This window comes from Branchiostoma lanceolatum, chromosome 17, assembly GCF_035083965.1.
Source record: "Branchiostoma lanceolatum isolate klBraLanc5 chromosome 17, klBraLanc5.hap2, whole genome shotgun sequence".
NCBI classification, from domain to species: Eukaryota; Metazoa; Chordata; class Leptocardii; order Amphioxiformes; family Branchiostomatidae; genus Branchiostoma; species Branchiostoma lanceolatum.
In genome coordinates, this window is record NC_089738.1 from 11,036,238 (window position 1) to 11,058,195 (window position 21,958).

The following is a 21,958-nucleotide window of genomic DNA, read 5'->3' on the forward strand; positions in this document are numbered from 1 at the left end:
AGCTGCTTGTATACAGTAGGCCCATCTACATCCTGACAATATGCCATCGTGCATACCAGGGCTTAAAATACTTTATTGTCCTGCATTAGAGAAGGGATAAGGACGTTCTGAATTACCCGTTCATTCAGATTTCAAGATGTATTTATCACACTGGATTCTGTTTAGAGACTTTTAGTTCAAGTAGTCACCTTTTTCAACTTTGTCACTTAGTACATGGTGTGTCTTAATCCGAAATGATGTAGAAGAAAGAAATCAACATTTAGACAAAATACATCAGACGAAGTAGACAAGGGGAAGACATTGTACATGTAGTTGACCTATCGTTTATTATTACACGACATGATAGTACAGCATAGTTCTGTCAGTTTTATATGAATCGAAAGATATGCTTGGAGGTAACAAATTAAATGCCTTTCTACTTGTCAGGGATTTCCTGGTGACCCTGGACGTCCTGGATCGCCCGGTGTTCCAGGACCCAAGGTAAGTCAGCTGGGTTGTTTGTGATAATACACAATGGAAACCAGCAAGGAAATACTTGTAAATGCAGGGTGTTTCTTTTCATGATGTAAGACTTACCAATAATTTGTAGGACTTAATGTTCTCACAGCAAAAGATTTTGGTATCATGCACTTCTGTGATAAACTGGAAGGGGTCACTTCTTATTGAACCATTTTGAGATACATGCACTGATGTAGATAGCAATTTTTCATTTAGCTTAACCAACCAACCATCCATGCATGAATTCAAAGAAGGGGTCACTTCTGATTGAACCATTTTGAGGTAGACAGCAATTTTTCAGTTAGCTCAGCCACCCACGCATGTATTCAAATTGAATTGCAGACAAATGATTAAAAAAAGTTTAAGACAGTGATAGAAATTTACTCCACATGACTTTGTTGAAAGAAGAAAATATTGTTATAGGTAGCAGTAAAGACCATTTCTAACTCTGCAAGCTGTGCTAACCTTGTTGTACTTTGTTGCACCTGGCAGGGTAATCCAGGTGAAGGTGGTTTTCCCGGAGCCCCCGGCCCACCCGGCAACCCTGCACCTGGGGTAAGAAATATTTCCAATCTTTGGAAAAGTCTTGGCTATTTTTTACAGGCTAAGCTTTTCTTGTTTTTGCTCTTTATTATCAACAACCTTGATGGTATGATCTACTTTTATGCACCATATTTGTACGGAAAAGCGCCATGCATCTTCCTCAGTCTGAAGTTGCCCGCTTTACCTTATTTGTACAAGTAACATAATATGTCAGCCAGGACAGTACAGGTACATACCACAGACCTTCTAGTTTCTAAGGTGCATGTACAATGTACATGTATGATGCACATGCTCCTTGTAAATGTATATCTTCACACAATTTGTTGCACAAAATATGAGACATGAAAAATGGTTTGATTTAGTCTCGATTCATAGTCACATTTAGTGATGGCAGAATTAGAATTGTGAATAAATCTGTGTTTTACCTGCAGTTCAGTGGAGCAGCTGGCCCACCCGGCCCCCCTGGCCCACCAGGACTGCCTGGACGTGTCGGACCGAAGGGCTTTCCTGGAGATAACGGAGGAAGCGGCCCCAGAGGACCACAGGGAGACCCAGGCGGCCCTGGTCTTCCCGGGCCACCGGGAGCAGCAAGTGGTGGTGGAGTGGGCAGGAAGGGAGAACCAGGCATTCCAGGTACAGGATCAACTATTGCTTAGGGCAGTTAATCATGGAATATCAGTCAAGAGATTAGAGTCTTTTACATACCCTCACAGTTTTGATGCACTCTTAGATGTCATAGTGCAATGGTTGGTCAAGGTGAAGTTTCTTGCTCTTAACAACATTGAGGATGCCAGAAAAGACTAAGGTTATGGACTGTTGGCAAAGATAACTCTGTGCAAGTGTGCCAGGTGCAGACGTCTGGCTCATCTGGTGACATGGCACTTCCGGGATTCACATTGTCAATTACATAATGTAGAAAGGATTCCTACCTGAGTCTCTCATGCATGGATAACTCTCAGGACTGACGATTTCCCTTGCTGCTCCAGGTGTACCGGGTATGATTGGTCCTCCAGGTCCTGGTGGATTCTCTGGTCGCAAGGGAGAAGCTGGCGTTCCTGGTCGCCCCGGTGCTAGTGTCGGTGTGCAGCCAGGCAGAGACGGCGCTCCTGGAACCCCGGGAGGACCTGGACCCAAGGGTGATCCTGGTTTCCCTGGACAACCAGGTGAGAAGGACTTGAGTACACAGAAGGTCCAGTCTATAGAGTTTATTCACTGATGTCATCATGATATTCATATCAGTATCAATGAAGATAAGCATTGTCCACCATATTTTGGTCCTTATTTGCCTCTCAATGAATTGCAGCTGAAACGTACAAAAGAGTGTCTGAGTTTGATAAATTCAAGATTTGAAGTATTATTGTGTCATTCTTTCCTCTAAGCTTTGGACATTGAATGGTGATTATTTCCAGGTGTCAGAAGATCTCTAACTATCTGAAAATGTTTGGGCTATGATACCATCAACTGGAATGCAAATTGGGCCCCATCATGGCGGCGAAAGTACTGATGATGTCACATGAATAAGCTCTATGACTGTGAAAGAACTTTTCATCTATCTTTCTGAACTAGAAATAACATTATGTTAGTTAAACTGTATTGCCAACTGGACATTTGAGTTGCGACCAGTCACCAGCTGTATTACATAGCAGTTATGTTCTGATAATCACCTGAGTACACCCTAGATTGTATTGATGATATTGTACTTCCCATGAGCTTTGCCAAAAACATGAAAAATATGAGTATTTGACTAAAAAAAGTATGTGGCTTTTAATACATAAATAATAGCATGCTAGCAGGACAAATACCATAGAAAGGTTACAGTATGCAACAGTAGAAATTGAGAATTACAATAATTAACACAGTGATAGTAAAATTTGAACAGTCCCTCCAGTAACTTGATTTTATATTGTACCATTATGATTCCCTGCTCTAACTTGTACTTGGTGTGTTTGCAGGCCCACCTGGTAGAGTAACGGGAACTGGTCCCATCCCCGGCCCCATGGGTCCCCCTGGACCCCCTGGGCTGCCTGGACGAAACGGAGAGGATGGCAGGCCTGGGTCACCTGGCTTCCCTGGAGCTAAAGGTAAGGTCACCTTTTATTTCAGAATCCAGATTCCGTAGATGTTTGAGAAATAAGTACATTTTTTGGGTACATTTGATTTCATTCGATAATTTTAGAAAATGTTCAGTTCTACCTTCAAGTCATTGTTGCTGTTCCTCAAGAATCAAGAGGAGTGGTGACCCAGTGTACTGTTAAAAAAACACAACCTGTGGCATAGTCACATTGCACTAAGTAATCAGATAGCATTGTAGTAAAGTTGGGGAAGCAATATTATTCTCCCAAGTTGTTTTCCTCTGTCAAGGCTTTGAAAGATCTGATAAAAAATCTGACTGCCGTTTTGAGCGTCAGGAAATTATGCTTCATCTCAATCATCAGGCTTTGAGTTTGACCTTCTTTCTGACCTTGTGGCATGGTCCTCAGGTGAGCGAGGTGGGGACTGTTTTGCCTGTCCTGGTGGGCAGAAGGGAGAGCGTGGCGATTCTGGCGCACCTGGAGCGCCTGGTGGGGTCACACAACCTGGACGTCCGGGCACACCTGGGCTGAAAGGAGAGCCTGGCACTCCTGGGACACCTGGGACACCTGGATCACAAGGGCCTGAGGTATGGCATCTTTCTTTTGTTTTTAGGATATTATTAGCATCGTATTTTGGGGCACAATTGGGCATGTTGATATGTCCTAAATTCTACTATTTTTAGTATATGGGTAGTTATTGAGGTCGGAAAGAAACATGGCAATTTTGGGCTACCAAGCAGTATTTTTAGGCACTGCAGCATTGCAAGCCGACACCCCCTTCCTGAAAGTGGCGTGGTATGGTCCATGGGCAGCTGGTCATCTGACTATTGTAGAAAATGCCACTAACATCTGTGATGGCTAGGGCTATGGCATTACGAAATTCATAATAACTAAATATGTCACAGAGGTATGAGATAGCGTCGTCATGTAATTAATTATATAAAGACAGTGCAGCGAGCTAACCCGTACGCTTGACGATCATAGTTTCAACTCACAACAACAAAATATGTCATAGAAGTATGAGATCTTTGATTTCTCGTTGGTGTTGTACAGGGTCCATCTGGCCCACGTGGGCCTCCTGGGCCAGCTGGAATGCCTGGAGATACCCTCGGAGGTGGCGCCATTCCTGGAGCTCCAGGTAGGGCAGAGTAGTCAGTGTTTTTGTGCGGTTAATTTTAGATTCAACAAACCATTCTTCTTTTCTTTGTTTCAGTCGGATATTGGAGAATTGTAGTACTATACCTCTATTGGTACACTCATACTAGATAATCAGAATCTTAATGTTAACTATGCAAACACTTTAAGTTACCACATAATGCCACATTTGCACTGCCACAGAGGCCAAACATATCAGATCTGTATAATTTTTACAGCAAATCTAACTTCACCCTACAACATTTTTTTTTGCGTTGAAGAGATAAATCGCATCAATGTGTTTTGAAACATCATTCTCGGGCTTGACATTCTGTTTGACAATGTCCCTAGGTGGCAAGGGAGAGCGTGGAGACCCTGGCTTACCTGGCACACCTGGTAGACCTGGTTTTGGGGCAGGCGGAGGTGGCCCTCCTGGACCACCTGGTCTTCCTGGTGGACCTGGTCCAAAGGTGAGAAACAGGCAAACCAGCAAACTACATCTCTGTTGTTAATAGGATGATGATTATGTGAAATACAACAAAAAGTGCCCTGTTTACTGCATGTTCAGTAGTTTTTCAGATGATCCAGTTAAGGCTAAAATACAGACATGATCTCTTTCATTCAAGATTCATTATCATTTTGCTTTTTGTCTTTGCAATTGTGTATTTTGGATGTGTGGAGAAAAGCTGACGTTTTAGTATTTTAGGTTTTAGTGTTTGATGAAGGGTCCATACTGCAGTGCTGTTGTTCAGATGGGTAGAAAGTAGAGTGGATTCATTCCTCAAGCTAACCGACATCTTTCACACAGCAGTCGTCCGTGGTACTAGACTGAATAAAAGTTTTAAACAGGAACTACGCGGCTTCAGATGTCTTACTGAGGGACGACTGCGTTGTGAAAGATGTCGGTTAGCTTGAGGAATGAATCCATTCTACTTTATAGACCAAGGCTTTGTTGTTGTGATGACATGTACATGTTGTATTATCCCAGGGTGACCCTGGCCTGAATGGCAGACCTGGCCCTCCCGGTCGGGATGGAGGTCCTGGTCTACAAGGTCCGCCTGGTCCGTCGTTTGGCGGCGGCCCTGGCTTCCCCGGAATGAAGGGGTTGAGGGGTGACCCTGGCCTCGGTGGACCCCCTGGTGCCCCTGGGCCTAAGGGTGAACCTGGTAAGGAATGGCACCAGTCTACCTGTCTGGAAACCTCATTTCTATTACAAGTTCAAGTAGTTATTTTAAAAACAATATTTAAGCACAGGGTGGTTACAGTTTGCTGTGTTTGACTTGTACACCAGTTTCACTGGAATGTCCGCAATACAATGTTTCAAGATTCGGCCATTTGATTTTTCTATTGCATTCTCTATCATCAACTTCAGATGGTGTCACAACTATTATGTTGATAAAGACTGTAAACTGTAATGGTGTAGCTTTGCTGTGTTGGCCTTTCAATCAATATGTCCCTCAATGGCTGTGACATTGCTGAAGCTTCTACAAAAAGCAGGCAGTCTTTCCACTAAGCCTCAAGTCTCTGACACACTTATGTAACTTAACCTTCTCCCTGCTGCCTATCCTTGTAACCAATGGAGAATGGGTAGCCCAAATGCTACTTCAGTGTGCCTAAGGTTAAACAAACCTTGATATTTATTGTTCCATTGTTTCTCAGGTGATTCATTTATTGGACAAATTCGTCCTGGTCAGCCCGGGCCACCTGGTCCTGTGGGTCTCCCAGGTAACAGTGGCTTCCAGGGAGAGCCCGGAGGCCCCGGGAACCCCGGACCACCCGGCGGACCTGGGCGTCCTGGAGTGAAGGGAGAGGCTGGTATTCCTGGACTGCCTGGGAGCTCCTTCCCTGGCCCAGTGGGTAGGTACTCATCATCATCTGGTCGTGACGATCCCACGGATGCTCATCGCCCTTCTCCTCCATCCCTCCCTATCCTCCATTGCACTGGGCAAATGTTCCAAAGCACAGTTCCCATGTAGACACAGTTGACGAATGTAGGCACTGGGCATTTAGTCTTCCAAAGTACAGTTCGCATCTAGAGACAGTTGGCGAATGTAGGTAGTGCATGGTATTTGAACAATGTGTTATTTGTGTGGAGAAGATAATCAACTGATATGATTTATGCATATGAGGACCATATTTGCATAATCACTGAGAACCATTGGTTTTTATAATGTATCACTTGAAAAGGTTAACATCATTTGACAAAGGTATCAGATCGTGGAACTCTAGTTTACTTATAATATGTACAAAGAATGTGTGCTGGCCAATAGTTTGTTATATCTACCACGATAACAAAAATACATGACCCACTCAGCACACACTGATGTATTAATGGCAAGTTGTTAAAAGTGGTTTCTCTGCCCCTCCCCCTTAAGGTCTGACTGGACCTAGAGGTGACCCTGGTCTGCCAGGACTACCTGGACCAAGGGGAGACCCTGGTCGGCCTGGACAACCCGGATCAGGAGGATTTCCTGGACCCAAAGGAGAACCTGGAAACCCAGGTGAGAATTTCACCTAGCTACTGTACTCTTCTTCTTCTTCTTGTGTCACCACTTCTGCCTGCTGTACTTACACAATAAGATGCTTTGCAAAGTATAAAACTTTGTAATCATACACTACCTTAAACTTTTTGATAACCAAAAGGGACTATGAAAGAGGATTTTAGCAATTTCCAACACATTTCTGACTTTTTTGGCTGTGCAACACCAAGGAATATTTGAGTTTATAATCAATACAACAAACATGGATGAACTTGCAAGCTAAGATGAAGATTGAGAAGGGGTTGATGGTAATGTATTTGTGGGTATGGATCATGCAAACGATGAAACTGTGTGATGTAGACTAGTTATCAAGTTCTGTCTTAAAGATATGCGCCTGTTTGGCACCCTACAAATGGGATCTTACCTTTGAAATCATGATGATTATCATACTTACTTCAACATGACACAAGCAAAAAGAGTTGCATTGAGTCAGAGGTGTTTTCTACCACGATGAAGTTCTTTTCCACATATGAAAGAGTTTCCCAACCTTGTTGTCATGTTTGTGCAGCTATCGGTGGTGGTGTTGGCCCTGTGGGTCTTCCTGGCCCACCTGGCCTGAACGGAGGGCCAGGACTTCGTGGAGATGACGGCATCCCAGGCGGCCCGGGTGAGTTCTTTTTTTAAAATCTGATTGTAATAACCCCCTGAGGCCACTTGAAAAGATGATACAAGAGTAGGACTGAAACAGCATGTCTTTTCCTTATGTCAGAAACACCAGTGCTCGAGACGCACTCGACTCACTGAGAGTTAGGCAGCTCTTAAACATTTCGTTCCCCATTTAGAATGGATTGATTTTAACTGGTCACACCAGAATGGCCAACAACAGTTGTCATCAGTTTAGTTCCAAGGACCTCAAGATGACTAAATTTCGATCAGATCATGTCTCTACAAAGTAAGTAGTGATTTGTATAAGGATGTGTTTGTTCCGTAACTGCTTCATCAAAAGTTGTCAACACTTGATATGTACATACTAGAATATTAGAGAAATTGTGTATAGTCTTAGGTGAGAAAGTTCACATATTCCCCCTTCAGGTCTTCCTGGTCCCCCTGGTAACATCGGCTTCCCTGGCCTGAAGGGAGAACCGGGACGTCCTGGCCAGTTTGGGCGGAAGGGTGAGCCTGGTGACTCCAGTTTCGCTGGATCTGTGGGGCCGATGGGACCACCTGGTCCAGTTGGCGGACCTGGGCTACCAGGTGAGGAATCAATTTGCCAGCTTTGTCATTGTTATTCTAGACACTAAATACATTTGTTACATGTAAATGGAGGACACCAAAACTGACATGATTTTCTAATGTTTAAAAAGACTTACATATAAGTGCAATATTGAACTCCTGGCAAAAAGCAAAAAGAGAAGCATGAGTAAACAACACTGGGAGGAGAAAAAGTCTTATCGTCATATCTTTGTTTCATTTCTTGGTGTTTAGCAGCGTAGAAAATTAAACACGATGGTCAAAAACTAGTCCAAAAATTCCCACTCGTGGGGCATGAATATTGATGATTATAACATGTCAATCACGCTTATCACCACCGGCAACTGTCCGTGATTGGTTGACGCTTTTACAGGCGGACCGCAGTAATGTTTACCTTTCTATCTCCCCCCTGTGGCTTTTTGCCGCGAACCGTCCTATTCATATGCGTACCTGTAGTCAGTCTCAATTGTCCGTACATAGCACATTTTAACAATGCCAAGTGTGGGCATGATTATTTCCAGAATACTGTTGTTGAGAGAGAGTGGTCAAAATGCCCATATACAACTAATACAAGTGATACAAAGCTGGCGCGTAGCTGACAAAATCGGAAGGTGTGTGGTTTTGACGGCCAGGCGGCAAAATGATGATTAAAGATGGCGCCAGTGGGAACAGACTACTGTATTACGGGTCGAAGTTTTCCTGTGAGCATGATTGTTTTCTTCATAAAATAGTAAACATGCCCACGTATTTGCTGTTACAGAATTGTTTGAATAAATGTATTAATAATTTCAAAACATTTGACTCCATAACGAACCCAAACTGAGGCGTATGTGTTTCTTTCCAAGAAACTAGTTGCCCATCCTACGAATGAAATATCCCAAGCGGAAGTTTGCCTATTTGTAAACAACTGTACCTAGCCGTTTGTGGGCGACAAACTCTTCATAGAAAACGGTCAGAAAGGCTAAATATTTCTTAAGATTTGCCGAATATCTTTTACACAGAGACGGAAAATATTCAAGGCAGGAGAGACGATTCAAAATCCCACAATTTTTACTTGTTTTCGTTCACAAATTCAGAAACAACAAAGAGCACTTACTTGCTTCCATAGTGACAGTCTCTAGACTCTCTACTCAAGCTAAGTACACATGGAATCAATTTCTCGGCTCCATTACAAAAACAGCACAAATCAGGGAATACATGACCAGAACTAAACATAACGTTTGATTAAAAATCAGAAATATAAACTCGAAAAATTTGTGTGATACAAAATGTAAATGTTCTGGATGGAACCCAAGCCGCGTGTAAAGCCTTTTGTCTGTAAGTAACATAACGTATATTTCTGTTAAACTTATCCGGCACCTTCCAAGAATGACCTGTGTACTGGAAAATATGCTATAAGTCGTGTTTGTACTGAAATATTTAACCGCCGTTTGAAAACGTTCCCGTTCAAAAATAGTCGCTAGCCATTTCTTTTGTTCATGGGTAAAATCAAGACACAAAGTAAAAATCAAATGCTAATATACAGAGACAGTTTGGACGGATTTTTCCATCGGTGCTCAATTTGTCGATCGACCTTTCTTTCAAGTAAAGATAATGACGAGCTGGCGTTTGTACTTTTCGGAAAAAGTTATTTGTAACAAATTGCCGACGCCTGAAGTTGTTGACATGGAAAACGTCATTTCGTCGCAGCAGGGGTGAACAAGAAACACAGACACCTTTTATTTTCAGGACATATATGTTACCACACCATACATTATTTGATGTATGTTCAATTTATCAAAGCATCCTTCTGTGAGGAATGAATTTACAAGATATATTGTTAAAATGTAGAGTACAAACACACAGCTCTTAAGATTTCCACCCGCATTACAGTAGACTGTCCCAATAACTAAATATGGCGTCGTGGGCGCCATCTTGAATGCTCGGTATTCTGCCCGGCCGTCCGAAACCCAAACCAAACAGACCGACTTTTCCATGATTTCCCACCAGTTATCAATAAAAAGATTAACATCCCCACAGCCTCGTTATCGGCAACATTTGGGTCGTTTAGAACTGTCGCAAATCAAGTTCGTCACGGCCGCGAAAGGCAAACTGTGACGGCTCCTTGCTCCGACAAAACGCTAACATTCTTGTGCCAATTTGCAACGGGGGGAAAATCGGGATCGAAAGAAAGCGGCTATCATGAGCCAAGAGGTGTCTTGTAGGCCCGGTCGTTAACCGAAGTTTGACTGTACTAACAATTTGTGTTCTGGTTAACTGTCTCACAATAATACAAGGTATTGTAAGAGAACAACGAAGGCGAAATGAAACATGCCTAGTAATGTAGGATAAAAACACAAGCTCAGCACGTATATAATATAATCTAACCTCCACAATCGTTACCCAACCAAAAATGAATCACTGAGCGATAAAAAATTAAGCTGTAACTTGCGGGACAAGAATACTGAGTACACACGCTGGACGAGTTCACAACTTGAAAATCGCGCCCAAAGCGCAGGTAACAAAAGGGCGATTTGCATGAAAGCGTGGTCGAAGACAATGGGGCGATAATAAGGCTCTGTGATCCAGGCCGACAGAACTCATTATAACTCGACAACATGTTCTCAGCCCCGCGTGGAAACTATAACATAAGGGTAATACTTATATATTGGTCTATATCTTCAGAATTTACAATAAACTTTTTTTAAAAACACCACCACCCAAAAGAACAGCCCATCGCCGCCATCTCGGCTTATTTGCATGTCGTCTGGATTCGGCGATTTGGAACTATGGGAGAAAACGTACCGCAAAATTGTCCATATGAGTTAAAATTGCAAAGACATCAAAAATATTCCATTCTGACCGAATTCAAGGACCAACATTGAATTAATATAGGCTTCAATCGATGTTTGATACATATATCTAAGAAAGTTGACTGTGTTAAAGGTCAAAGTTTATTAACCGGAGGTGACTCGTAATGCGTCCAGGGACGCGGGAATTTTTCTTGGTCATATCCTACTCTCTACACATTCTTAAAGCCAATAGATATTAGTTTTAACTGTTTATTTTTGTTTTATATTGTAACCATCGGATCTAGCATTAAACTGAGGGGTATTTATATAATTTTTATCCGCTGCCGCGTGGGCTCTGTCGCCCAGCGGGTGGGTGGAGTACAGAACAATAGGCTCTGAGAACAAACAGCTAGTGTTTAGACCATCGTGAAATGTACTGGTGTGATCTTTACTCAGGTGGCCCCGGCATGAAGGGAGAGATGGGTACCCCAGGTCCCCCCGGCTTCGGAGGTCGTCCTGGTCTTCCTGGAGAAAATGGTCTACCTGGCCCACGCGGTTTTGATGGCCCACCTGGCCAACCTGGCCCTGGTGCTGGTGATGGGATCCCTGGTCGGCCTGGAGGTCCAGGTGTGTATGGGTTTGTTTATTTGTATTGCATAGGATTGTTTCAATAAGGAAAAGAACTTTTGTTTTAAAAAAGCACAACATGTGCCTTATAAAATAGTTTATGATTTTCCTTTTGAGATGCTGTAATTTTCATTATGTTCTGTACCTGATCTTAGCCATGACCTGTAGTAGCTTTTGTGTTAAGCAGCTCTACTCCCATAGCATTGCCATAAAGTCACTACCTCGAACTGACCACACTGTGCAATCAGTTGTATACTTTGAAAGTTGTATTCCTGACCAGTGCAGGAAGGGGAAACCAGTGGCGTTTTCCCAGTCAGCCCTTGTTTGCCACAACGAAAATTTTTAAAGTCACCTCCAAGCCATGATAGGACGACAAATACAGCTTACATGCAAAGGAGAAGAAACATGTTCTCTTTTACCCGAGGGAGGTCAGGAAACATCTGTATCTATATAGCCGGTATAACCGCCATTCCGCGTAACACACCAGCTTTGCGGTCACGCGGCGCGACAGCAGCTGGTTATAGTACACCGAACGACCTGTCAGGTCTAACCTTCGCATGATTAGGTTAATCATGTGTGTTGTAATGTACTAATTGCTGTCTATGACTTCACTTGTCCAAAGGTCCAAAGGGAGACATGGGCATGCCAGGATTGTCTGGTCCTGCTGGTCCACCCGGCCCACCCTCAGGCCTCTCCCGTCCTGGACCACCTGGTGACCCTGGCTTCGATGGTAGACCCGGCGGACCTGGTACACCTGGACCTAAGGGTACGTAGGACATGGTGGCGGAAATGTAGAACGAAAAAGGAGGATATCGGGGTGCAAATAGAATTTCAATGGGGAGAGTAGTTGTAAATCTTCCATTCAAGCAATTAAAGTGTGCAGATATTGGTACGGAGATCCACTCCTGCCATTTTCCCTGTTATTTTGTGGTTTTTCAAACTAACTCTAGCGACCATTAGTGACCAAGAAGCCAACTGCAATGAGGTGAGGTAAGAAGTGCTTGGCATCACATCAAGCTTGGTGCAAATGCATGCTAGGCTGAACTTCTGCAACTATAATAGTAATTATTATGTTTACAATCATAGTTCAAAAACCATGCAATAGAAGTTTTTACATTTTAAGAGCAATATAAACCATCTTTTAGATTATGGCAAAGCAAAAAACTTGTTGCTGTAAAAGATACATCAGATTCTGTTAGTCCAGTTAGACATTTTCCTGTCCACAATCTGAAGCTGACCACAGTGAGATTGGCAGTTGTATCAGGAGTGTGAGTAAGGTGGTGAGCTGGTCATGAGATGTAGTAAAGCTGTACTAAACTTGGTGTGACCTGAAATCCTACAGGTGAACGTGGAAACCCTGGCCTTAACGGAACCCCTGGTCCACCCGGCCCACCAGCCCCAGCTGTCTCAGGCGTGAAGGGAGAGCGAGGAGGCCCAGGTTTACCTGGTTTGCAAGGTCGTCCCGGAACCTCTGGTTGGTAGAATCCTCGTATTTACACGTTTTCTTATGTCCTGATGTCATAGGTGAGCCCGGTACGCCTGGACTCCCAGGCCCAACGGGACCCCCCGGGCGACCATCCCAGGGGCCACAGTTTGCTCCACCAGGGGATAGAGGCGATCCTGGGAGGCCCGGTTTACCCGGCCGCCCGGGAACTCCTGGTCAGTATGAAGTGAACGAGGCCGTGTGGAGGAAATATGCAACGCCTAAAAAGCATGAGCCTCCCAAAAGCTAAAAATGCAGAAACCCCCCCCAAAATTACAAACGCATTGCCGTTAAAAGTGCAAGTCTTCTAATTGCTGTAAACACGAGCTAACTAGAAAAAAAAGGCAAGAAAGGCAAAGGCATTACCAATGAAAGCACGAGCCTCACATATGCTTCAAAAAGCTGAAACCATCGTCAATGCCTTAAAAGTGCTGTAGAAATTGGTGCTAGTAAAAGGGCTAACTTTTAAAAGTCCCAGCTAGTAAGGTAACCATGAATAGTTTCATCAGGTTGGTAAATCACTGGGTATTAAGGTTTCTTGTGCATAACCAATACTGGAAGCGTACAAAGAACCTTAATGCCCACCCACTTAGTAACCTTTTGATTATTACTAATTGCCAAGCAAAATTAATATCCCGTGCTACTTTTGTAAATTTATCTTGCTTTTCTCAGAAGTAGAAGAATGTCAGAGATAGTGTATGTAAAAGAATGCGGCATGGAATTTCCTTATAGGTCCTCCTGGTGGTTTGGGACCCCCTGGTGACATGGGACGTCCTGGAGCCCCTGGCCTTCCTGGTCCCCCTGGCCGGCCCGGTGATGGAGTTGGCCTTCCTGGCCCGCCTGGACGACCTGGCGGCCCTGGTCCACGTGGTGACGACGGTATCCCTGCCGGCCCTGGAATCAAGGGAGAGCGGGTTTGTGACAACTGTATATTATTTCAAGAATTACAGTAATTCCAAGAAATCCTGACAAGGAGGGATGTGTCATAACTACAGAACAAAGATGCGGTCATAAGAAACAGCTGTATTTGTCGTTCAAATACAAAATTTCAAAATTTGTATTCTAGACAGCATATATTCGCCAAACGATCTTTCATACCTTTTGCTTTGAATTTTCCAGGGTGATAATGGCTTGCCTGGAAGGCCTGGTACCCCCGGATCTCCTGGATTCCCTGGAGCCAAAGGTATGTCTTCAAACACATTTATTTCGGATCTACCTGCTACTTTCTACCGTCTGCAGTGTCATAGATGAGATACATACATGTATCCGCCGCACTATTCATGAATATGTTTTTACTTTCTATAGTGTCATTATAGTGTCATTATAATGTCATCTAATTTATATCATGTTTGTAAGAAGACAGAAAGACTGTGCCTTCGTGTGTTGCGCATGGTCATGTGATACACATAAAACATTACATGTACCCTTGCCTCTGCAGGTGAAGGTGGAGCATCAGTTGGTCTGCCCGGACCCTCTGGTTTGGATGGCCCTTCTGGAGAAAACGGACTGCCAGGCTTCCCAGGTGCAAAGGGTGAACCAGGTAACCCTGGTATCCCTGGCCCACCCGGTCCACCTGGTCGGGAAAGTAATGGTGGTATCCCTGGCCTACCTGGCCCGAGAGGTACGTAATACTGTAAATCTTGAAACTTTGGAAGTAGTCTTATCTTCACAGTTTTCGTTGTGGCCTGTCCACCACAAATTCATGACGCTGAGAATATGTCTCCCTTATATGAATACTGTACTACAGAATTGTTTCAACTGCAAATCTAAAACGCTGTGAAGGTCTAGACCTCCTTTTTTCTTCATCATGTAGATCTACAAGTTGTGAATAATACTACGAAGATCTTATATGTCATATTCGTACACAAAGTAAAGCGCTTACCAACAAGCCTTCTCAAGTTGAAATGACCCAGAGATTATGTGACATGACTTGAATGGAAGGTGTTAACAGATGAAGGAGAAGATCTACCTTGGTACATGTAGTAGTGCTTGAATGACTTCAAGTCAGAATGATTTTAGTTCAAATCAAGGACCTGAATGCTTTATCAATCAGTCCTTTAGATATGACAAGGAAGACACTGGTCCAGAGGTATGTGATATATTCAAGAACTTGCTTGTCCTACTTACTTACCCATAACAGGATTCGATGGAGCTCCTGGACCAAAGGGTGACCCTGGTTTCGGAGGCGGCCCTGGTCTGCCAGGCCCCGCTGGTCCCCCTGGTGGGTCCGGCGGCCCTGGTCCGAAGGGTGACCCCGGATTCTCTGGAAGGAGTGGACAACCTGGTAATCCTGGACCTCCTGGTCCACCCGGACCTCCAGGTAATGACTGAACATTTTATATCTATAGGCTAAATAATACTGATCCCACCATTGTTTAAAGATGATGTCTGAAGTGTCCCTCATAACTCTTCTTTAAATGTGTTTAGCTAGCTTCCTTACCGATTACCAGTAGTTATGCACCAAATCAAGTATTGTACACTGTAAGAAATACAAAACCAGACTGCAAATCTTAACATTGTTTATGTATTATTGATGCACATGGAAACTTTAATGTCTGACTTGACCTGTTGTCTATAGGCGAGGGTGCAGGCGGTCGAGTTGGCCCACCAGGTGGTCCTGGTTTCCCCGGAGAAAGAGGACAGAATGGCGCACCTGGTACTGATGGACTTCCTGGGGGCCCTGGTCCCAAAGGTGATCCAGGTAAGTGTCAACCACAATTTGCTTGCATTAATACATACATTTGTACATGTGCAATGTCATGGGGTCTTATCGGTCCAGCAACAAGGGGTAATGGTTGTCTGTTTCAGTTAATAAAAATTGTCACAGTCGACTATTCACAATTAATTGGAAGGCAGTTACCACTTTGTTTCCATGTTGAATGTAGGTTGTGACATGTTAGTGTAGTCGCTGCCCAAGATGTAACTACTGTCCCATGATTCTACAGGTAGCTATAGGTTGTGACATGTTAGTGTAGTCGCTGCCCAAGATGTAACTACTGTCCCATGATTCCACAGGTTTCCCTGGCGGCTCTGGTCCCCCAGGCCCACCTGGTCCTCCTGGCCGCGTGGTTGGTGGTGTGCCTGGACAGAAGGGAGAACCTGGCTTCCCTGGTCGAAACGGTCTGCCGGGTACGTACATGTACATCCTCCTGTATCTATCAGTCAGACACTATTGATACGTAGACACTGTGGAGAGGACTACTCCTCTAAGCCCGTCAACTCAGTAATACAGCCATAGCAACATAGTTGAACCCATGTAGAACCTTTGTACAGACTGGTTTCACTCTTCACTCAGTCTTAAAGTAAGTTAAGAAAGGCTTTATTTATCCGTAACAATTAAGCTATGTTTTGGATTGAACAGTCTGCGCAATATATCACCAATCACAACTTTTATGCAGACTGCTTTCACTATTCAAAATTCTTAAGGTTAAAAAGGTTTTTTTTCTGTAAGAATTAAGCTATGTTTTAGATTGAACATTTGCGGAGGATATCATCAATCACAACAATTCTGTGATTTTTTTTCAGGTCCCCAGGGTCCCCCTGGACCATCATCTGGAAACGGCCTCCCTGGACAGAAGGGAGCGAGGGGTGACCCCGGCCCAGCGGGACGTCCGGGTGGGGTTTCCCTACCCGGCCCCCCAGGACTTCAGGGCCCTCCTGGTCCCAATGGCCGCCCCGGTGGCCCTGGACCTAAGGGAGACCAAGGTCTACCTTCTACGAGCGGTGGCCCTGGGCCCAGAGGTGATCCTGGCCCCCCTGGTTTGCCTGGTACTCCTGGTCCTCCAGGTAAGGTGTTGTTTTAAGTAGTATTGCCACAGTTTGCTGATTTTGTGTATCACATGTAGCCACAAAAATACAATCAATGTACTAACTCTAATGTGCTCTTGTGATTCTCTTCTGCAGGCAACAGCGGTGTGAATGGTTTGAAGGGAGAGCGCGGTGAACCCGGCCGCTCTTTCGGCGGTGGTCTTGGACCCAGGGGAGACCCAGGTCGGCCTGGCCAGCCTGGAAACAGGGGTCTGCCTGGGTTACCTGGGCCCACTGGTCCCCCTGGTATGTTACAGCAGATTCAGATTGAAACATTTTATTAGCTAGCTACAGACCTGTCCCTCGCTTTGTCTTTCTTACTTTGCTCACTCCACTTTGTCATTGATAATTATTGGTGATGATGACGATGATGATGGGGAACAGAAGATGTTAAACCAGATAGTGAATGAGTGGGTGATTTTACAATGATTTAACTGGTAGCTTGAAAACGGAGGCCTTTTGAGTAATGCTAATAATATAGATACATGTAGTAGAATTCTAACCAGCATTATGTGTACTAACTTTATGTGTATGGTATACATGTAAGCCCATAAATGACGATCAAGCACTTACTAAAACATACAGAACACTTTATAATGCTAATTAGAATTCTACCAAAACTTAAACTAACCTAACCTAAAGTTAACCATAACAGTAATGATAAGGTTAAGTGCCGAGAAGTCACTTTAAGATATCAGTTCTACTTCTATTCTAAAGCTCACATACCGTGACTGAAAGCTGTTGTTGTTTGTTGCAGGTGGTTCCGGCGGCCCTGGCCCTCAAGGTGATGACGGACAGCCAGGCTTCCCTGGTGGTCCCGGCCCCCCTGGTGACGGAGGACTGCAGGGGCTCAGCGGGGCTCCTGGTCTCGCAGGTCAGCCTTCTTTTTCTTTTTCGATGTTATTGTGTTGGTTCATGGTTCAGTCAGTGAAGGATAAGTTGCAGATAAAGACTGTGATGTTTTCCTCGTTTCCTTCTTGCTTGCTCTTGTACTCACTGCTCTTTGTGAATCCCACAGGTCCCCGTGGTGCTGATGGTCCACCTGGCCCCCCAGGCCGCTCGGCCGGAGCAGTACCCACTGGCCACATCCTGACCAGACACAGCCAGACCACTCAGATCCCACAGTGTCCAGAAGGCATGCCCAAACTGTGGGACGGCTACAGCTTGTTGTATTTGGAAGGGAATGAAAGGTCGCATGGCCAAGATCTAGGTGAGTTGAAATCTTGTCTGTTATTAAGGTGATGAATTTTGAACAAGACAGTGCCATCCATGTGTCCATTGTCTCAGATGATCTTGATACACTGAATGCATAAAACTTTTAAGCTATCTTACTCTAAGGCTTGACCCATTGTCTTCCCACTTCATGGGGGTACAGCGCCATCAGGTGCAGTACCAGGGAATTGCATGAGCATGTAAGGTAGTAGGGTAGTTGTCTGTGCTTCACTTTGGTGGTCAGTCGAAGACGAAGTTTGACCGTAGGTGTAAGTGGTCATGCTCACTTACATCTATCGTCATATGACTGACAATGAAGGATGCAGAGACAACTACACCTGCCCGGGTTCTTTATGTTCTTGATCTTTGTGCTTATTGTTGTCTTCCTTTTTACTCCAAGGCCTGGCTGGCTCCTGTCTGCCGAGATTTAGCACGATGCCGTTTATCTTCTGTAACATCAACAACGTCTGCAACTTTGCCGGTAGAAACGACAAGAGTTACTGGTTGTCTACATCAGCACCCATTCCCATGATGCCTGTCAGGTCAGTACTACAGACAGAAACAAGTAAACATTTATTAATACTCAAAAGTATGTCTTCTACTAGAATAGTTGACACTTCTACACTAGTGATGCCTGACATCAACATGAAAGTTTATCCGTGTGGATATATAACATCATGAATCCGTACTGTTTTGCAACACAAAGACTCACCAATATTTTTACCAGTCCTGTGGTCTTAGCTTAGCTGACACAACCGTTTGCTTTTATAGTAAATGTTGTTTTGCTATTGCACTGCCACAATGCAGTCATATCCAAATTGTCACTACTCAGTCAAATAATACAGCAAATGTTGATAATGAAGACTGCTTGCTTTAAGACTATGACAAGTGATAAATGTGAAGTATGGTTCTTGCTCCACAGAGATGACGCCATCAGACCCTACATCAGTAGGTGTGCCGTGTGCGAGGCCCCGTCCAATGCCATGGCCGTGCACAGTCAGGAGCTCATCATCCCAGAGTGTCCGCGCGGATGGAGAGGCCTGTGGATTGGCTACTCTTTCCTGATGGTAAACTCCCCAGCTTAATACTTTCCTTCGTAAACATTTGTACAGAGTTACTTAATGTGTTCCATTAAGCCTGTCCTGAAATGACACTAACTTTCACACATAGCAGACAATTTACTACTTTTTGTAGATTACAGGTTGCTTGCCACAGTTCTAGAATGGCTCAGGTTAGAAGTCTCAACAGATGTCTAATTACAAAGAAGTTACAATTCATTGGATGCCATAAATTCAGTACAGTACAATACTGAGAGTTTGTACGTTTGGGTTTACAAGAGAAAATAGTCTTTTTTCAAAACACAGCTTATGTTTTTCACATTTGTGTTTTTAAGTGTGATGCACAGAAAGGTGACGCTTGTGTTCTTTACTTTCCGCAGCATACCGCGGCAGGAGCAGAAGGCGGCGGACAGTCCCTCTCGTCTCCCGGCAGCTGTCTCGAAGATTTCCGCGCCACTCCCTTCATCGAGTGCAACGGCGCCCGCGGAACGTGTCACTACTTCGCCAACAAATTTAGCTTCTGGTTGTCCACTATATCACAAAACGAACAATTCGCCGACCCAGTACCAGAGACACTGAAAGCAGGACAGTTACGAACCAGAGTTAGCAGATGCCAGGTGTGCATCAAGAACGTGTAACTGTGGGAGTACCTATGTATTGGAACTTTATTTTTAACAAGTGTTGACAAGATTTCAAATGGTGCTTTTGTACAGAGGGTAAGCTCATACCAATGATTTTAACTAATGCATCCCAAAGTCGCCTCAAGTTTTTTATAAGTGTCAGGATAGATAAAAACGTGTAGAACAAGGTAGGAGAGAAAATGATGTAACATTAATTTTAGTGCAGCATTTTAGGGTAGTCCTATTTTTTGCAGAAGTTAGCAAGCTGAGGATTTATATGTAAGCTCAGTTCACTTTCATGATTATAACGAAATATGCATTGTGCAAAGCAGCTGAGAATCTTTCGTTAAAAAGGAACAGTTGCTTCGATATGGGACTTTGCTTTTTGGCAGTATTTTTAGCACCCGCTTTTCTAGGGAATGTAAATGGTTTAAGTAAGAAAAAAGGCAGTACAAAAAGTACAATTATACCTACTTAATGGGGAAGCCGTTATGACTATGATTAACTATCCATATGTATGGTGCTTACTAATTCTGTATAAAAATTGCCCTAAAGCAAGAGATTTTGTACAAGCTGACGTTATGTATAATGTGTGCAGAACTGTGGCAGTCTACCCTATCCTATGGTGCTATACAAATAAGCCCGCCAACCTTCTCAGGATCAGTATATCTAGACACATCTTTTGGACTTCTTCGTAGGCTCTTCTAAAAAAAAAGATACGATAAAAAAAATGCAAGGTGCCAAAGTTTACAATAAAACCTTCACAGATAAAGTCACTTCTTAAATGTTTCATTTGTTTGTATTTTTATACAACAGTCATCTATATTTATATTGTAGCATTATGAGATAACGTTCCATCTTTGTAATCGGTGAGATAAGCACATTATAAGGCTGATGTGTATAATTTACACGATGCGTATCCAGGCCTTTTGTGCCTGTTTTTAAGGCTAGGTGCATGCTGGAATTTGTCTAGATTTTCTACATGTTCAGTGTCTTTATTTCACAAGCTCTAATCCTGTACCAGTACAATCAAGTTAGACTAGACGACCGTTTTTATCCCCCACTAATGGTATCTTTATTAGACGTCCCCGTACTTGAACCCTACCGACCTTGACTGAAGATCACCTACAAGTCTGGCCCGTCCCGTGGGTGTCGTGGGCCGCTCCATAGTCATTCCATACGTTTGGCCCGCCACAGCCCGGGTACTACTGTAGATGGTCTGTAGTTGACGTCCACGGGAGGGTGTCTGTAGGTTAACCCCCCCTCCAACATGTTACACTGTGGAACATTGTTGATGACCAGAGTTTATTGTGTCAGCCCTGTTGTAATAATTTGATTGCATTATCAATAAATCACAATCTTTGTGTAGCTTCTGTCTGTGAGGTGACTTATTCTATTGTCCCCTTTTGTGTATTATAGCACAACTACTATCCAGAAACTAGAGCACAATGGACTGAACCAATTACTTTGTCCCCCTTGGTCAAACATGCAAATAGTACAGAATCAAATTATATTGCATCACTTAATAACAAAGTTCCTTATTCACAACCAAGGAGTAACATAACAGCCAATGTTTTGATGACCATCTGTCATCTTCAGGGCAATAATGACTGGTTCACTGTGCACTGCAGCTAGCTAGGTGTCACTGCTAATAATGTGGTCTCCGATGTAAAGTATTGTCACATACAATGTACATAGATTTTGTTGAGGAACAAAACTAAGAAATGCGTTCCATTAATCCTAGCCTGGAATCCATACCCTCGGTGCCTCCCCGATATCTCTACGGCACTGTGAGTGACCCTCACCCGCCCAGACAGCTTAGCCCGCTCGGGGTGTTGTTTACGGCCTTGGATTAATTAGCTTGGCACCGACGGCGGAAAAGTAGGAAGGCAACGGAGTAGGGTGTAGCAGAAGTAGGATGGCAGCCAGAGGTAGAAAGGCCATCAGAAACTGAATGGCCCGGTAAAACACCACTAAGCCGACCCTAGAGACTGGGACCAGGCTACATTAATCCCAAACGTATTGTCACATTACATAGATGTTGTTAAGCACAAATGATAAGACACAAGACAATTGTCAGTCAATACTTGAGAATTTGGTCAAAAAAAAGGTGACAGATGCCCACCGAGATGTCGGCTGTTATTTTACTCCTTGGCTGTGAATTAAGAACTTAGCTATTCATCAATGATGAAATCATTCATGGATATATTGCATCACTCAAAGATGAAATCAAGCATCAGAAGTTATCTTTATTTGTTAAAGGGGTTCTTAAATATGAAGTTTATCAGTCATAACCTTTGTTTTCAAGTAGCTTGATACCTATTACAGTTGCAGAAAGGACTTGCCAACTATAAAAGGAATGGATACCAGGCTAGTTTTGAAGTACACATGTACAGGTGAAT

The 21,958-nt window shown here is 43.7% G+C and overlaps 1 protein-coding gene across 2 annotated transcripts in view; it reads left to right on the top strand.

The window, feature by feature from the left end:
• The window catches only part of LOC136422551 (collagen alpha-2(IV) chain-like), a 50,194-nt gene extending 29,270 nt beyond the window's left edge, over window positions 1–20,924 (top strand). Inside the window, exons 17-45 of one of the 2 annotated variants that reach the window (XM_066410332.1) lie at window positions 427–480; window positions 991–1,053; window positions 1,473–1,674; window positions 2,028–2,204; window positions 2,994–3,122; window positions 3,522–3,700; window positions 4,167–4,251; window positions 4,599–4,717; window positions 5,236–5,413; window positions 5,907–6,104; window positions 6,623–6,748; window positions 7,296–7,394; window positions 7,820–7,981; window positions 11,206–11,376; window positions 11,999–12,142; window positions 12,901–13,035; window positions 13,592–13,773; window positions 13,979–14,042; window positions 14,298–14,480; window positions 15,000–15,179; window positions 15,438–15,560; window positions 15,875–15,988; window positions 16,385–16,645; window positions 16,763–16,912; window positions 17,424–17,540; window positions 17,685–17,876; window positions 18,279–18,420; window positions 18,801–18,945; window positions 19,317–20,924. In XM_066410332.1, coding sequence (XP_066266429.1) covers window positions 427–480; window positions 991–1,053; window positions 1,473–1,674; window positions 2,028–2,204; window positions 2,994–3,122; window positions 3,522–3,700; window positions 4,167–4,251; window positions 4,599–4,717; window positions 5,236–5,413; window positions 5,907–6,104; window positions 6,623–6,748; window positions 7,296–7,394; window positions 7,820–7,981; window positions 11,206–11,376; window positions 11,999–12,142; window positions 12,901–13,035; window positions 13,592–13,773; window positions 13,979–14,042; window positions 14,298–14,480; window positions 15,000–15,179; window positions 15,438–15,560; window positions 15,875–15,988; window positions 16,385–16,645; window positions 16,763–16,912; window positions 17,424–17,540; window positions 17,685–17,876; window positions 18,279–18,420; window positions 18,801–18,945; window positions 19,317–19,574 — 4,332 coding nt within the window. In that variant the 3' untranslated portion in view covers window positions 19,575–20,924. Of the gene's footprint in view, window positions 1–426; window positions 481–990; window positions 1,054–1,472; window positions 1,675–2,027; window positions 2,205–2,993; window positions 3,123–3,521; window positions 3,701–4,166; window positions 4,252–4,598; window positions 4,718–5,235; window positions 5,414–5,906; window positions 6,105–6,622; window positions 6,749–7,295; window positions 7,395–7,819; window positions 7,982–11,205; window positions 11,377–11,998; window positions 12,143–12,718; window positions 12,851–12,900; window positions 13,036–13,591; window positions 13,774–13,978; window positions 14,043–14,297; window positions 14,481–14,999; window positions 15,180–15,437; window positions 15,561–15,874; window positions 15,989–16,384; window positions 16,646–16,762; window positions 16,913–17,423; window positions 17,541–17,684; window positions 17,877–18,278; window positions 18,421–18,800; window positions 18,946–19,316 lie in introns of both variants that reach the window. The other variant, XM_066410333.1, reaches the window with a different exon arrangement.
• The last annotated feature ends 1,034 nt before the right edge of the window (window positions 20,925–21,958 follow it).